At 45.8% G+C, this 16,031-nt stretch overlaps 1 protein-coding gene across 2 annotated transcripts in view; it reads right to left on the bottom strand.

Moving 5' to 3' along the window:
- GABRQ (gamma-aminobutyric acid (GABA) A receptor, theta) overlaps positions 1 to 16,031 on the bottom strand; it is a 72,065-nt gene that overhangs the window by 40,159 nt on the left and 15,875 nt on the right. For both annotated transcript variants that reach the window (XM_009997089.1, XM_009997090.1), the window contains exon 3: positions 3,906 to 3,973. In XM_009997089.1, the coding sequence (XP_009995391.1) occupies positions 3,906 to 3,973 (68 nt within the window). The remainder of the gene's footprint in view (positions 1 to 3,905; positions 3,974 to 16,031) is intronic.

The following is a 16,031-nucleotide window of genomic DNA, read 5'->3' as shown; positions in this document are numbered from 1 at the left end:
CTTTAAATCCCCAACTTGCAAATTCATATAGGATGTGAAAAGACTCCAGCTAGGCCTTTCATCTTCATGGATCAGCACTTCCCAGAGGGTCTGTCAGTCAAACGTGCCCTCCTCAATACCTATTTGGCCTGGCCCCTGGCATCCTTTCCCAGGCATTTCAATTGATGTCACTGATCTTGGCTCAGCAAATAATCCTTCTAATCACTGACAAGAACAGAGGCTGCAGCTCAGCGTTGCTTAGCAAGGCTAAGAGGAGTACACAGTAATAAAGCATTACTCTAGCAAGTGAGCTTGAAAATACAGCTGACCACACACAGGCAGCAACTGTGATGAACAAGAAGGTGCCATTTTAAAAATTAAGGATGGTGGGTTTGATCCCTTATAATTGGGAGATCATTACAAAGCCAACAGTGTACCTATGAACATCCTGCACCCTGGCATGGCTCCATCTTCTGAGCTGCACCATGGCACAGTATCTGGAGACAGCCCCCAGGGAGCTGGAGATGCATCACCTTTGTATAGCAAGGCACCAGGAGACAAATACAGGCACCTGCAAAATATCTTGTTTATCAGAGTGCCTTGGAACTTCCAGCCTAGACATAACTCTTGTCTTTGCAGAGACAAGAGTATCCTCCAGAATTGAAATGTCACCACATCATCATTTTAAGAATACAGCTCCCATGGGAGTGAAGGCAGGGAGTGCTTCTTAGATCATGGGTGGAGCTGTATTCCTCCACAGCACCATATCCAGCTGGACTCCTGTGGAAAACAACTTTCTGAATCATGCAATGGCTAGTAACCAACAGCACTTCTTCCTCACCATCACACAGTCAGCAGATGCCAAGAGTCCCAGAGAAATGTATGGGAGAGCTGGGGGCTCTCTTCAGCCTGCCCAGCACCAGGGCCATTGTTCCCAAAAGGATGTCTGAGGATTAATTAATTATCCTACAAGGGGCAGTAAGTAATAACACTCCTTGTGGAACAATAGAAGCTATTTGGTTGCCATAACAACCCAGCTTCACTTGTGTGCCTTTAATGTATTCACAGCACAGTTCCTTTCCCAATCACACATGATGCCAAAAAAATGCCTTGTTTTTCTTGCCAGTATCCATGTCCAGAGCAGGGGTAAGACACAGCCCTTTCCCTGGGGCATCTGTCACACAGAAGAAAGATGCACATAAAATCCCTTCAGCCTGGAAACTTGCATCACCTAAGAACTTTTCTGTTCCCTAAATGTTTGTTATTTAAGAGGATTCTCATTTTTTAACCCCTTCTTTGAAGCTGCCTCACCATGGTGCTCCTAGATCTTAATCTTGGATAGGTTCCCACATACTTGGTCACGTCCTCCCCAACTCCCCCCTAACATATGTAGGAAGGATGGGCAGGAGATGATGCTAGGAGGGATAATCAACATTCCAGAAATCAAATGCCTTTGCACTGTCAACAGGAGTGTGGCATGGACTGTGCCCAACCTTATTACAGCCATACAATAACCACCAAAACACTCAATGTCCATCAATAATTCTGCAAAATACAGAGCAGCATGTGGGTGAAGCTCCATGCCAGGCAACCTGCTCTCCCATGCACCTCACAGAGATGGCTATTTCTCCCCAGCATTTGTTCCAGACATCCTGTGGCAGAGGGATGCAGGTTTTCACTGGAGAGGGGAGATAATTGTATTCACATGACAAGGGTTGAAAAGTGTTGCTAAGAAAATGGCTACTAGCCTAGGGCACAGCAGGCCTGGCCACATGCTCCAACAGGTGTATGACAAAGCACTTGTTCAGCTTTTATATTTCATGGACACACCTCCAGCAGGAGGCTCATCCTGAAACAGCCTCTGCAGTGCTCAGCCATCTTCTCTGGTCTACAGAGGAAGACCAGGGCAGTTGCTACAGGTAAGCAGAGAACCAAATCCCTCACTCCCTCCTAGTTACATTTGTGTAAGCTGGGATCTTCAGCTACAGGCCCACACCCCACATCATTGATGCTGGCTCCAGTAGAGGGTGACAGCTGGTTCTCCACACAGGAAAACTCATGTCCAAGTTGAGATGGGGGAAGGAGATGACTCAAAGTTATGCTTTGCCCTGACAGGCATGATAGATGGAACTAGGTTAAGCCATCTGGCTCTTCTATGTTGAGACAAACCTCAAGCACAGCTACCCAATGCAATGGGAACATTGATCTGTACCTGAAATTCTGGTTGTACACACTGCCCAGGGTCACTGTGACTAGACTGAGGTGTAACACGTCGTGCTGATAATTACAGCACCGGGGGGATAATAGCAGAGAGTCTGCAAAAGAAACTGTTCCATATGAGAACCTGAAGGGTCACTGTTAGCAATTCACCCTGGGTCACACCAACATATACATGATTTTCAAGCAGTTTGGAAACTAAAAAGACAAGTTTGTCTTGCTTCCCCTCCTCCCTCACCACTCCCTGCCCCACGCAACAGCAGAATAGTTGTTGGGCCAGAGAAACAGGGCAGGAGAGTCCAGAAACAGATAAATAGGACAGGAGCACTGGGAGACCAAAGTTTTAATTGACTTGAACAGCAAAAGCTCTAAACTGGCCTAGGATTCTCTTGCATGTGTCAGAACCCAGGGAACAGGACAGCTGCTGCCAGGAGGTCTCTACCAGCCTTCCACTCCACTCACACTCTTGGAAAGCAGATTGGAGGAAAAGTCTCTGGACAGAAGGGGGCAAGGCAAGGTTAGTCAAGGATCAATGCAATATGTGTCTTCTGCTGGGTGCTAAGGGCTTCTGAGAGACAGATAACACAGGCCTGGATGTGCACCCAAACGATGAACACAATAACTTAAATTCCACCCCAAACCATAGCTATTTAAACAGGTATTTTTTTCTTCTCAGTGCTATGAAAAGACCCAAGTCTAGCAGTGCCACCCAAAACAAGATCTCCATTAGATGCCTCTATTTCCAGTACAGATCTCCAAAGAAATGTCAATTAACACCAGCAAGCACAAAAAACCACCATCTGATTTTCAACTTGGCAAGCACAGGCTGATTGTAAAGCCACCACTGCCCTTGTGTCAACCAAAAACCACAACTCACATTTACTCTTTTAAGGGGTCAGCTTTAATGGCTTAAAGGTGTGTTTGCAACCAGTACAGAAGGATAAGGAGTGAGAGTCTGCCCTGAATAAGATGTCACTAGCTCCAGAGATGTCATCAGAGTTCCTCCATCCACATGTTCACAAGTAACACCAGGGATACTTCAGTGAATTTAGCCCACATTAGGCAGTGAACTGCAGGCTTTCAGCTTGTCCACCAGCTGCAGTAGGTGTGTGTCCCATAGAGGTCCCACATGCCAGTCCTGTTTTAGAAATACTGTTTCAATGAGTTCAGATTGTTTCAGCCTGGGGCTGAGGTTGTGGGGACAAATGACAGGCAGTCCCAGTAACACAGGCCATTCAGTGGGTGAAAGGAACAAGGCTCAAACTGAAATCAGGAGGCTGAGAAAAAAAATAAATTGGAAAAAACCCCAAACACCTCCTTTCCTACAGCCCAGTTAAGTGCTTGATTTTTTTTCATCACACTACACATGGAGAAATCATCCTTGAATTCCTTACTCTGTAGCGAGGAAGAATTCCATCTTACAACAGAGTTCCCATCACCCTTCAAAATTCTCTGTCCAAAGCAGAAGGAAAAAGTACTTCTGCAGCACCAGAAAGATGTCATTCTCTCTCCAACAACTTCCCAGCTGCAAGGAAGATCTGTAGTACTTCAGTGAAGGAAGAAGGGGTGTAACATTCCCTGCTTTTCAGAAGTGCACCCTGAGATCTCAAGTGGCTCCAAGAAGCCACTACCTTGGCAGCACACCTCCAGCAGGGAATGGAAGACCCTTTTATCAAGCTTTTTTTTTTTTCCTCTCTTTCCAAGCTTACCATGTTGACTTCAGAGATCTGGTCAATGCTGGAGATATGGATGCTCATTCCCACTGTGACAGGGTTACCTGAAACAAAAATGGATTGGGTTAGGACTATATTCATGTCCTCCTCCCTTATCAGTTATTAAGGAATTGCCTAGAAATGCATGAATATTATTTGAAGCAGCCTCACATACCCCAAGCATCAAGGTTTTCCAAGTCACATGCTCAAATGATTAGAGAAGACTACTCTAACTCCCAGCCTTACAGACTCACCCCTAGGAGTAGTGCAGCCTAAGCTTGATTCTTTAATTCCTGGAAGTTAATTACCCCCTAGTTATACAATTATCTCTGGTTATTCCAAATAATGCCTTCAGAGACCATCAGTGTGCTCCCAGTGGGCTTGCATAAGGTGTTACTGATTGACCATTTGAAGAACATAGCAATCAAGCCCATGCAACACAGGGGCAGGAAAGACACTCCAGCTCACTCCTCCATCACTCTGGCAGCTCTGAGTGTTCAGTCTGAAAACCCCATGTGAATTTTAATACCCAAGATACCAGACAGGTTCAGGGATCAGATCCATGAAGTGACAAAGCAGCACTCAGTGTTTTTTAAGAGCAGAGAAGCATTTGGGTTAGAGAAGAGATTCCCCATTTTGCCATGGGTATTAGGGCACATGTCACCCCACATCCTCTTGCCTGCAGCCACAGAGCTGGGGCAGACAACTGCAACCAGGTTTGCTGGGAAATTCAGATATTGCCTTACCCAGTAACCAGGCTACCCTCAGGCCACAATAAGTGCCAGTGGCTGCAACATGCAAGATGAGCTTGTGAAGAAACACCAGACATGGGCAGTCACAGCCAGACCCATTCTTCTCTCTTGTCCAAGTGTGGCAAGAGCTGTATTACCATTTCCCACAAACCTCTAGAGTCAGGGCAGAAACCAGCCATTTCAGTCCCTTCTTCCAGGTGTGTGGGCATCCCAACTAGACCCAGACTCATACCTGGTTCTACTCAAACCCACAGTTCCCACAGCCAGGCAACAGCACATCTCTTTCAGTGGAGTTTAAGCCACATGAAACCATTTGCAGAGAAACACACATCCACTACCAAAACCAGCAAAAAAACCCACAACTCCTGTATCTTGAGATAGAGTTTCTGATTGCTGCCCCTCTCCTGCCATGTCCTCAGCCCCAAAGCCAGAGGACAAATCTAAAGTCACCACAAGTAAAGCCTCTCTTCTCACACATATAAGGTGAAAAATGATTCCTTGCAATGCAGTACTGGAAACACAACTGGCAAGCAGTTGTGCCACTCAAGGTATTAACTCTTCCATGGACTCATTAGTAGATCTAAGTGCTGAAATATTTACAGATAATCATTAAATTACTTAGTAATTAGGAGATCGGGGGAGAGGGGAGAACTACACAACTAGAAACTAACTGATTTTTTAATTATGTATCACCAGAAATAGGGAAATAGTGTCATTAGGGCTGCCTTGTGATTGGGGGCACTGTTAACCAAGACCCTCTGCTGCAAATTAAGCAGCATTATTCTTTAATGGAATATGAACAAGACTGAAAACACCAGAATCAACAACTGTAATTAGGCCCTGCTATGCAAATCTCTTTAAAGTGCTCCTCTCCAGCACTTCTGGTTCACTCTCAGGGGTGCCCAGGACACCTTGCAGACCTCTGGAAATCCCTCCATGGGGCACACCCCTAGGAACATCTTTGCTGGACTGCTGCATTTATCTTTCACAAGGGACCCAAGTGGGAAAATAACCAAGAGTCACTTTGAGGGGAGCTGATTCTCCCGCATCCTCCCTTGTGCCAGAGGCTGAAAGTGGCACAGGAAAGCTTTTAAGGAAGTCTTACCTCGGTAGTTTGTCTTCTTCTCTGAAATCAGGGTCTTGTGATAGAAGCCATAATATGAGGAAGTCACCATTGCCCTGAGGCACTTAGAGACTAATTGGTTAGAGGAGGGGAGCTGGGAGCCCTGCAGGGCTGCAGCAGTGCTGGGGAGGAGCCAGCTCCTGCCTCCTCAGCCTTTCTGCCATGCAGTGTTGTTTCCTCCAAGAGCTGCCCAACTGCCTGCTCTGCTACCAGTCTGTCACCACTGGCACTGGTGTCACTGTGGTTACGTGTCCCTTCCTTCCTCAGTGCAAAAAGTTGTTCTTCCCCCCTCTGCTGTGTGGGAGACCCCCTGAAACCACTGGGCTGGGTGGTTGGAGCAGGGGAGAGCTGACAATGGTGATACACAAATATTTGCCAAATCCAAAGTCTATCCAATCTAATCTATCTGTCTAGACATTTGTGCTGTGTTCATCACCATGGTATCCGAGTGCCTGAGGTCATGCAGTGACTCAGTGTCAGAGCTGTGGATAAGATCCAGACCTCCTGACTCCCAGTTCCAAGAGGAACGGACACTGGAGTGGAGATGAGCCAGGCTGCTCCCCAGCAGGCTGGGCTCAGCTGCACCCAGCTCCCGTGCACAGTCAGCAATGTTCCTCTTGGCCACTCTGGGCACTGCCAAGACCTCACACCCCATCTATCATGGCAAGTGGGAGGTTTCACTGCCTGCTTGCAAACCCTGGGGCGTGTGCCCATCAACCCACAGGCAGCATGTGATTGCCATACAAAACACCAAAGATGAAGGTGTGCGAAGTCCTGCCTTTACTGGACCTGCTCTTAGCTTGATCACAGAGAAGCCATTTCACCTTCTCCATCCCTGTTGTGAAGACTGGCTCACAGCTTCCTCAGGAAAGGGATGCAAGAACATGAACACAGCCAACAGGAAAAGCATGCCCTACCTCTTACTGCAGCCCGAGGAAAAACTAGACCTGCTGATGTCCAACATTCAGGCTGTAAGTAGTACACAAAACAAAGGACATCAATTCTGACAACGTTAATAGCTTTGGGCAAGAGGGAAACAAAAGTAGGGTATTTAGATTAGACAACGTCACCTGTAAATCTGTCCAAAAACCAGAATTCTGCATTTGTGGATCTAAGACAAGACGAAAGAAGCAAATGTGATATTACAGGTCCATGCTTTTATCTGTGCCTTGCCAATGGGTGCAAAAAATCTAGACTTTTTCCCATTAAAGAAACACCTTATGCCTCAAAAAGATTTGTAGGCAAGATCGTGAGTGAGGGGAGTGTGAGAAATTCTGCCACTTTCACCAGTGAACTGCATCCTCACACGTCCTGGTTTTTCTACCACCACTGGAAAAATCACTCACATTTTGTCCTCAAAGTAGTTTGATGCCTGTGAAAAATGTGCTCAGAAAGTTGGAAGGGAAGGAGACAAAGGAGTTATAATAAAACCTGTCCTTTTTTTTCTGCAAGTGATACTTGTCAAATATAAAAACAGTCAAGGTAGAGAACAAGTTGTGCTAATCTGTGATATTTTCTCAGCAACCAATTACTTTCACATTTTATTTTATAATGCCTAAAAGCCCCAGAATCTAGAGTCATGTTGCTACAGAAGAAATTCCTAGGGCACAATTGCAAAGGAAAAGTCATGTTTCCAAGCCTGTGTCCACCTGCCCTGTCACCTGCCAGAGGTGATAGCAGCCTGGATCAGGACATCCCTTCCAGCTCTTCCACTGCAGAAAGCAGTGAAGATAATAGCACAAAACTCAGTGTAAAAGGTCCCCCCAAGCAGTGGATGCAACTGCCCTGTACTAAGGTCTTCACTGTACTGGCTCTCTTCACTCCTTGTGAAGAAAGTTAAGAGTAGAGCAAGCCTGAGTTTCTCTGCCATCAGATCTTCAACTGCAATACAGATACAGCAAAAAAGACTCAAAAGCAGTGGGCAAATAAACAGACCTTACTTTATATTATCATCCACCGAAGACACCATTTTTATGAACTATAGCCAATGTTTAAAGGATGTTCATGCGTTTCTTCTGATCACGAGCTTGGCCATGATGGAAAAGCCAAGGCTTGCTGTTGCTAAGGGACAGGCATCAGCCCCAAACCTCCCTTTTTAGCCTAAGCTACAGGAACAAAGGCACTAACAAGGATCTTGGGAGGCTGCACAGCCCGTATTTTTCATGGAACCAGACCAGAGTTTCTTTAAACCACGGAGTTTCTTTAAAGTCACAGCCCTCTTGGACAATCACTTCCTGCAGTTCACTGCATTGAAGGCTTTTCCTAAATATCCAAACTAAGTCTTCTCTGCAGTGTAAACACAGGTTTGCCTCATCATTTACTCCAATGAGAATGAAAGAATCAATCAATCATCCTTCCTAAGCAACAGCTTTTATGTACTGAGAAACCATGACATCCCTCTCCCTCCCCACCAATACAGTCTTGCCTAATTTAAATGCACCTGATTTCTTCGACCTCTTCTCAGAGGTCATGTTTTCTAAAGCTCTGACAATTAGTGCTGCTCTCCTCTGGCATTTTGCCAATTTGCCTACATCTCTATTTTAAAGCACAGCATCCAGAAGCCAAACCACTGAAGCAACATTGACATGTCACCAGCACAGAGACACACAAAAAAGCCCCCCAAAATAAGCAAAAAAACCCTGCAACCTTCCACATACATCATTCCCCCAAAACCACAGAAGCCTCTCAAAATCCCCTGCACTCATCTTGGGAGCTGCTCGCTTCGTGTAGGAGGTTAGAGATTAGCTCTGGCCACCAGCTCAGGGTGCGTGCAGGCAGCGGGTGCACAGAGCTGTCTCTTTTGGGCAGGAGGGAAAATTGTTCAAGACAGCTTTGTGCACGAGCCCAGTGTTCCCTGCTTGCACCCTGCCTGTGGCATCACCAGTCTCTGAGATCCCTGCAGCAGCAGGAAAGCTGCTTTAAGGTCTTCTGCTGAGTAAACAAAGCTAACCAGAGAAAATCAGAGGTTTCAGCCACTAAACCTACATTTAGAACTACATCTTACCCTGCCATGGTAAATATCCACAGGCCTAAGAGTCCACCCATTCAAAACCTTGCTCCTCATCCCCAGCTCTCCAGGAGCCAGAGGACAGTAGTGGCACCAGAGGCCACAAAGAGCAAGTCCCAGGCCAGGTTGCCCTGCACTGACTGGCAGAACTCTTTCTGCAAATCCAGGGTCATACAGGCAGGCGTGAAGAGGGCAAGGTTTGCAGATGTGTAGCCACAAAACAGCAGTGCCCTACTTGCATTTGCAATGACCCACCCCCCCACATACAGGATAAGGAGTTAGGACATTCTCAGGCTTGCCAAAGGCATGAACAGCATGCAGATTAATTTCCTTCCCAGGACTTTCAGTTTTATCTCCACTTCCCTGAACAAGGGGGAACTGTTCAGTATCTACTTGCTCTCTCTGCAGAAAATGCTTTGCCCAAGCTGCTGCCTCTGCTTTGTTCACAGCACTGAACCTCAGGGCACCCTGGCTTTATGTTTACAACTTAAAACCACGACCCACGTCACTGCTGTGTACAGCAATGAGTTGGTTATACAAGGTCTGACAGTTGTGGTTAGTTAGGAGACAAGGGCTCCCAGGTAATCAGAGGTGCAGAAGGCAGCAGATGCAGCACGAGGATTGTCACTAGCTGAGGAGCTACTGCCTGGATGCAACCATAAAATCTCTTATGAAAACCCACTTTGTCCCTCACAAAACGGATACACTTTAATAATTTTCAGTAGATGGATTTAGTCCTGGGCCGTAGATTTTAAGCCCACCCAAAAGATAACTCAGAGGCCAGCCTGCTATCAGGACACTCAAATTCACTGTGCAGGAATCTATACCTACCCTTCAGCACAGAGAGAACAGACATGCTCCTGGGTTTCCACTATTTAGGAAGAGTGTAAGGGGAGCTCACAAATTGCTATCCCATAATAGCTGTGCTCACAGATCAAGCATGAGGCTCTGCTACAGCAGTTAGTAGGAGAATGTCTAAAAGATGTCATCCCAGCAGGCTACATGAACCAAATCATAAACCATCTTCTCAACACTAATTTTCCTGTTCATTTCCTTCTTCTAGCTTAGGTACAGCATCCAGCACAAACTCAGTAAGTGTTAACACTGCTTCAGGAGCAAGAAAAGTTGACTATATATCATGAAAGCAGAAATGCTTTGGAAACCACTTTCATCTAGCATATGAACAGCCATGAGCTCCATGTAGCACTAGGATGTTGTGTGTGTCAATCATAGAATGGTCTGGGTTGGAAGGCACCTCTAAATGCCATCTATTCCAACCCCCCTGCAGTGAGCAGAGACACCTTCAACTAGATCAGGGTGTTCAGGGCTCCATCCAACCTGACCTTGAATGTTTCCAGGGATGAGGCTTCTACCATGAAAAAACCTCTTCCAACATTTTACCACCCTCATTGTAAAGAAATTCTTCCTTATATCTAGTCTGAATCTCCCATCTTTGAGTTTAAAACCATGACCCCTTGTCCTATTGTTAAAGGCCCTGCTAAAAAGTCTGTCTCCATCATTCTTATATGCAGCTCTTAAGTATTGAAAGGTGAGTGACTAGAAGATCTCCCCAGATCTCTTATATGCAGCTCTTAAGTATTGAAAGGTGACTAGAAGATCTCCCTAGATCCTTCTCTTCTTTAGGCTGAAGAACCCCAACTCTCCCAGCTTGTCTTCACAGGAGAGGTGCTCCAGCCCTCTGATTACTTCTGTTGCCTCCTCTGGACACACTCCTCTTGTGCTCAGGACTCCAGAGCTGGACACAGCACTGCAGGTGGGGTCTCACCAGAGTGGAGTAGAGTGCTAGAACCTATTTAAAATTTTCCAACAACACCTAGGTTTAAATACCCATTAAACACTCTCCAACCCTTTCTTCACTTGTTTTTTTAGTCTTATTTCTGTGACCTCTCTCCCTCCTGCAGCCAATGCTGTGCACTAAGCTTCTTAGGGTCAGCAAAACAGCCAGGAGCAAACAGGTTCAGAGGCTGATATCAAAGCTTTCCTCTTACTCTTAGCAGGTCACTCCATGACATCTGTTGGATTTAAAAGGTCACATCATACCATGACATTATGCTTGTTGCCACTGTTGTACTTTACCAGAAAGAGAGATGTTTTCATGGAAAGTCAGCAAATATGACATTGCCTTCTTGTCTGTGGGGGAACAGGGAGCATGAGGGACTTGCCGCTGCTGAAGAATCTCCTCCACATGAGGCTAGCATGGTGTTTTGGAGTTGAAACACAAGGCCCTGGTCTCCAGGATACCTGGTGCTGTTAATGCCTGCTACTTGCCCACCATTGTGCTGCAGGGACAGGAGGGGCCTCCACATGAGGCTAGCATGGTGTTTTGGAGCTGAAACACAAGACCCTGGTCTGCAGGATATCTGGTGCTATCAACGCCTGCTACTTGCCCACGGATCCATTGTGCTGCAGGGACAGGAGGGATATCTACCACCACTGACTCTCATGGAGATTGCAGCTAGTCTCCAAATAGGCCTGGCAGATAACAGTTTCTTCTGCCTGACAGGTTCCCTGCATTTTACCACACCTCTTCAGGGAGTGCTTGGCACTTTTTAAGCCACTGTGCCTACACACAGAACAAGATTGTGCCTAACCTTGCTAGGCTTCCCATCCATCCACATTAGACCACACGCAGCAATGTCCTGTACAAGGAACCTAATGAGGACTTCCAGCCTGTACCATTCTGCTCTCCTGACAGCCTGGTTTTTTACCCCTCCCAGTTAAATTACTGAGTTTGCACTATTCATTTAATAAAGCTGAGTTTGCACTACTCATTTAAGAAAGGGGAATACTAGGGATTTCCCAAGATAAATGAAAAGTTAGATCAAGCTCTCACCAAGATGGTGATACCAAACACAGCCCAGAGGAACAGCACATCTAAGGGAGAGTGCAACCAGTGCATAGCTCCTGAGCAGACCTTTAGAGTATCCAAACACTGAACAAATCAGTATCTTCAGTAAGAAACAAGCAGTGAGGCCAATTTGTCAGCAAAGAGCCGACAGACACAGCACTTGCAGAGCAGGCAGAACTGACCACTCAGGTGTTGCTATTCTGACATGCTCTTTGCAAGCACACAGGTTAACCTTGATAATGGCAGCTACACTTCCAGCATGTTGTCAAATTATGCTATCCCTGTAGATCTGAATAAAGAGGATTTTCTCAAGCAAGCTGTGCCTGCCTGTGAGCCAGTGCTAAGGGATCCTTTTATGGGAAAAATGCTTTCCCAATGCAGATGTAGCACTCGTTCTGTGACTGTTCTAGGGAAAGCAGTGAGCTAAGGAGCACAATCTGTGAGGCACAGTGGATTACCTAATCTACCTCATGGGAATTTTTAATGGATTAGTAGGTATTAGAGTGGGATATTGCAAATATCCCATGGAAATTTGGAAGAGAGAGAACAATCAACTGGCTGCAAAAACAGTGTAAAGGTTTTCCCAGAGGTATTGAAAGATTAAAGAGGAAGATAAATCAAGGTTGATTTTAAGAGATATTGGTAGACAGCTACCCAAGCTGAATAAAAACAAGGCCTAAAATGTAAAGGCTTAGCAATGGAACAAGAGAGTAGACACCAACCCTTACAGCACCTGTATTACTGATGGACTCAGTTCAGCAAAGTACCTGTATATACACACACAGCTTTCAGCATTTAAAAAATCACTTAGTATTCAGAATATCATCTATTCATGGGAGAGGTCTAGGTCAGTGTTCTGGAAACAGATTTTTAAAGCTGCTTTGCCCTCAGTGGTGATGATAGTCTTCTGAAGTCTTCCATGTGCCTATCTCTTGCCTGGGTGATGCCCACACAGTAAGGTTACAGCAGACTGAGGGGAAAAGAAGCTCCAGGTTTGTCAATCTTCATATAAAGACATGTAAAGACATATACAAGTGCATCACCCTACCAGACCTGATCATTATCAACCTGGCACGACCAGTGAGTCCCAGGCATTTAACTCTTTAAGCGTAACTACCATGAACACCAATTTCCAATCCCTGAAGTAGGCAACATCCAGCTAGTTTATTTTGTAGGAATGCCACAGTCATCAGCTTCTTTGCCAGAGCAGGACAGCAACAAAAGCCAGATCCAGATCTGATCATCAGGAGATGAAGTTAATTCTCTGACCTCCCAGTGCACTATACTTCTAGTGCAAGGATTGGTCACCTGCCCTCCCCTTCCACGGAAATTCCTCCCCTTGTTCTCCAGGGGATCCACACAGACAAGCTCCCCTGCCTTTGCTCTCTGCAGGGCACATGCTTTCCAACTTCTTTTCCATCCATCCCTCCCTGCAGAGCAGGACACTGCTATGAAACATTGCATTTCTCTGTGGTTTCACTGAGCAAAAGTAGAGGCAAGGCACTGAGCAGCCCAGAGCCCTTCAGCTCTTACTCTCCACCAAGAGTAGTAGCATGAGTAGTATTTTTTTTCCTCAGCAGCAATATGAAGAATCAGACCCACACTGATCAGCCTCACCCACATTTCTCTGAGAAGACTTTCTTTCTAACTCTGTCCAGATCCTGGCAGGAAAGTGCATCTCTGCTGTGGACCCTGCCAGTGCAGCCATGGAGCACAGCTCTGCCCACCTGGGAAGCTCTGTGGGTCTCAAGAGGACTCTGGTACTTCTGATTTCATTCAAGCCCTCAGAGTTCATGCTTGCTCCATCTCTTCACAACCTGGACACTTGTCTGAACTTCCAGAGCTGTTGGCATCCTCCTGCTCCCACAGTCACCACTGACCCCAGCTGACCAAGGTGACACTCCATACTGCATGACATCATGTTCAGCAATAAAAGCTGTGAGAACAAGGAAGATGGGACATTCAGAGCAGCGTTTACCTTCCCAAACTAACTACCCACTGGGGCCATCTGTCCTAGCTGTGTCCCCTCCCAACTTCTTCTGCACCCCAGCCCACTTGCTGGTGTGAGAAACAAACAAGACCTTAGCTCTGTGTAAGCTCTGCTCAACAACAGCTGAAACATCTCAGCATTACCAGCACTGTTTTCAGCACAAACCCAAAATGTAGCCCCATAGAGCTGCCATAAAGACAATTCACTCCATCTCAGCCAAAACCAGCATAGCCTAGAAGACATCCTTTGCGACACAAAATGCTGGACTCTTGAACAAACTCCCATGCTACAAGGTCCACACACACAGACTTTTAAGCAGGATAAGGGCTGAACCCCTAGTAGCAGGACCCCCACAGCACCACAACACTCCTTGCAACCACTCAGGAAGGAGGAGTTCAGCAAACTACATGGAGAAGCCACAGCACTATCCTCCTACCTCCAAACAACTCCTAATGCCAGGGGTGGTGCTATAAGTGGGACCTTCCACCCCATCTCATCCTATCCCAGAGCTTGCTGTGGACTGACACAGGATCTAACCATCCAGCTCCCTTCCTCCACAAGACCCTCCACCCACCTCAGGTGGGGCTACTGGGGTGGTTGATGAGGCCATTGAGCAATTATTCCTGCATGGCAGCTGTGGAAATTTCTCCCATGTTATCCATCAGTCTATCTCACTTCTCATCTGCCCACTCAGGGCTCACTTTTTCAGTGCTGGGATTTTCTGGCATGTTACCAGTCGATAACTGCTACATGGAGGAGCCTCTCCCTCATATGCATAGGAAATATTATTGCCAAACAATTGCACACCTGGCCAACACTTGAGTAAATGACCTGTCTGGGAAGACACCCTCACTCATTACCAAAACCTGAGCCACCTAATTCCTTTAGCTGAAAATGAGCCAAACCTAATTAAATTAAATGGGTCAACAAAAGCTTCTCTGTTCATATCAACTCCATTACTCTGTCTTGGAAGTATTTGTAACAATAAAATATCTGAACTTGTCATTTTTATCAAAGTGATAGCAAGAAGGTGTTTCCCATTTTTTCCTGTGTTTTCAATTTGTAATGAGTTGGTCACACCTCCTCAGCACTGCTCATGGACTCCTGGCTTTAAGGGCTACCACAGGATCTAACCCCTGCATTGAATCCAGTCAGGAAAAAACATTTTTAAAAAATCAAGATGGCAAAGCCAGGAGATGTCAAACATGTACAAAGAGAGAAATCAGACAGCCCTGCTATGTCCCCCTTGCCACACCTGCATGGGACGATGCTTGAAGGTGCTGGCCATGCTACTTCATGCTCCAACACAGCACAAAGTCAGTGACAGGAGTCTCCAAGGGAGAGGTCACTCCTGTCTTTTTACCTCTGTAAAACCACCTTTGTGATATAGCCCATTTCTGGTGCCTACCTTACCCTTCCCAACAGAGCCTGTCACTAGGGCTTTTGTCAATGCTCACTTCAGATTCCTCCCCACCACCACCTCCCCACACTACATGCCTGGTCCTTTCCTTACCCTAGAAAGGCCACGTGGCCCTTTGGCTTAGCTGGGAGGCAGAGCTTTGCCCAAGGCTTATGCTCAGTGACAGCCAGGACAATTTACAGTGCAAGTATTGAAAAAAAGGATAGAGTCAGGCCTGAAAATACTATGACATTCATATTAAAATCATGTGTCTGAGTTAGAAATCATGAGAAGCAAAGCACACACAAAAACAAGCCTCCCTATTTCCAGATATTATACATGGTATCCTATGTTTTCACCTCCCAGTTTCTGAGTCTCTTGGATGTGCCTTGTTCAGGTTGCTCTACTTTTTCTCCACAGTCTCAAGACAGAGAAAATCTTACAAAATTCAGTGATGACTAAGAAGTACAAGACTTTTGGAGGAAGAAGAATCCAAGTTTGTAAGTTGGTCACTTTTTGCAAGATTGGCTCCTGCACTTGGCTTTCCATCATTTGGGTAATGATCGATTTGAAAAAGTGTCCCAGAAATTCAGCAGGACAAAAGTTACCAGGTTACCTTTTACCCCAGCAGTTCTTATTCAGAGACAGAACTAACTGCCATTTATTCACCAAAATAATTGCTTTCACTCAGAATGCATGGATGAGTGAGTCTTGCAGAGCTTTTACATATATAGTCATCTCCAGCAATTCATCAACATAACAATCACGCATTATTAACTTGAGTACACATCAATTTTTTTTTCTCTCTAGCTTCAAATACTAGCAAGGAGCTAGTGTGCAATAGGGAAGAAAAACATGTAGAGGAACTTGTGATTAATGTTCTATTTTTGTTATGAAAGGAAGATAAGAAGAAAAATTCAGCTCATAATCTACCCTCTCCCTCACTTTCAAAAATTTCCTACCAAGTTGAGACCTTTCCCTGG

Source organism: Chaetura pelagica, unplaced genomic scaffold (assembly GCF_000747805.2).
Source record: "Chaetura pelagica isolate M959 unplaced genomic scaffold, ChaPel_1.0 scaffold344, whole genome shotgun sequence".
Taxonomy (NCBI): Eukaryota; Metazoa; Chordata; class Aves; order Apodiformes; family Apodidae; genus Chaetura; species Chaetura pelagica.
This window is presented reverse-complemented; position numbering and strand designations above follow the sequence as displayed.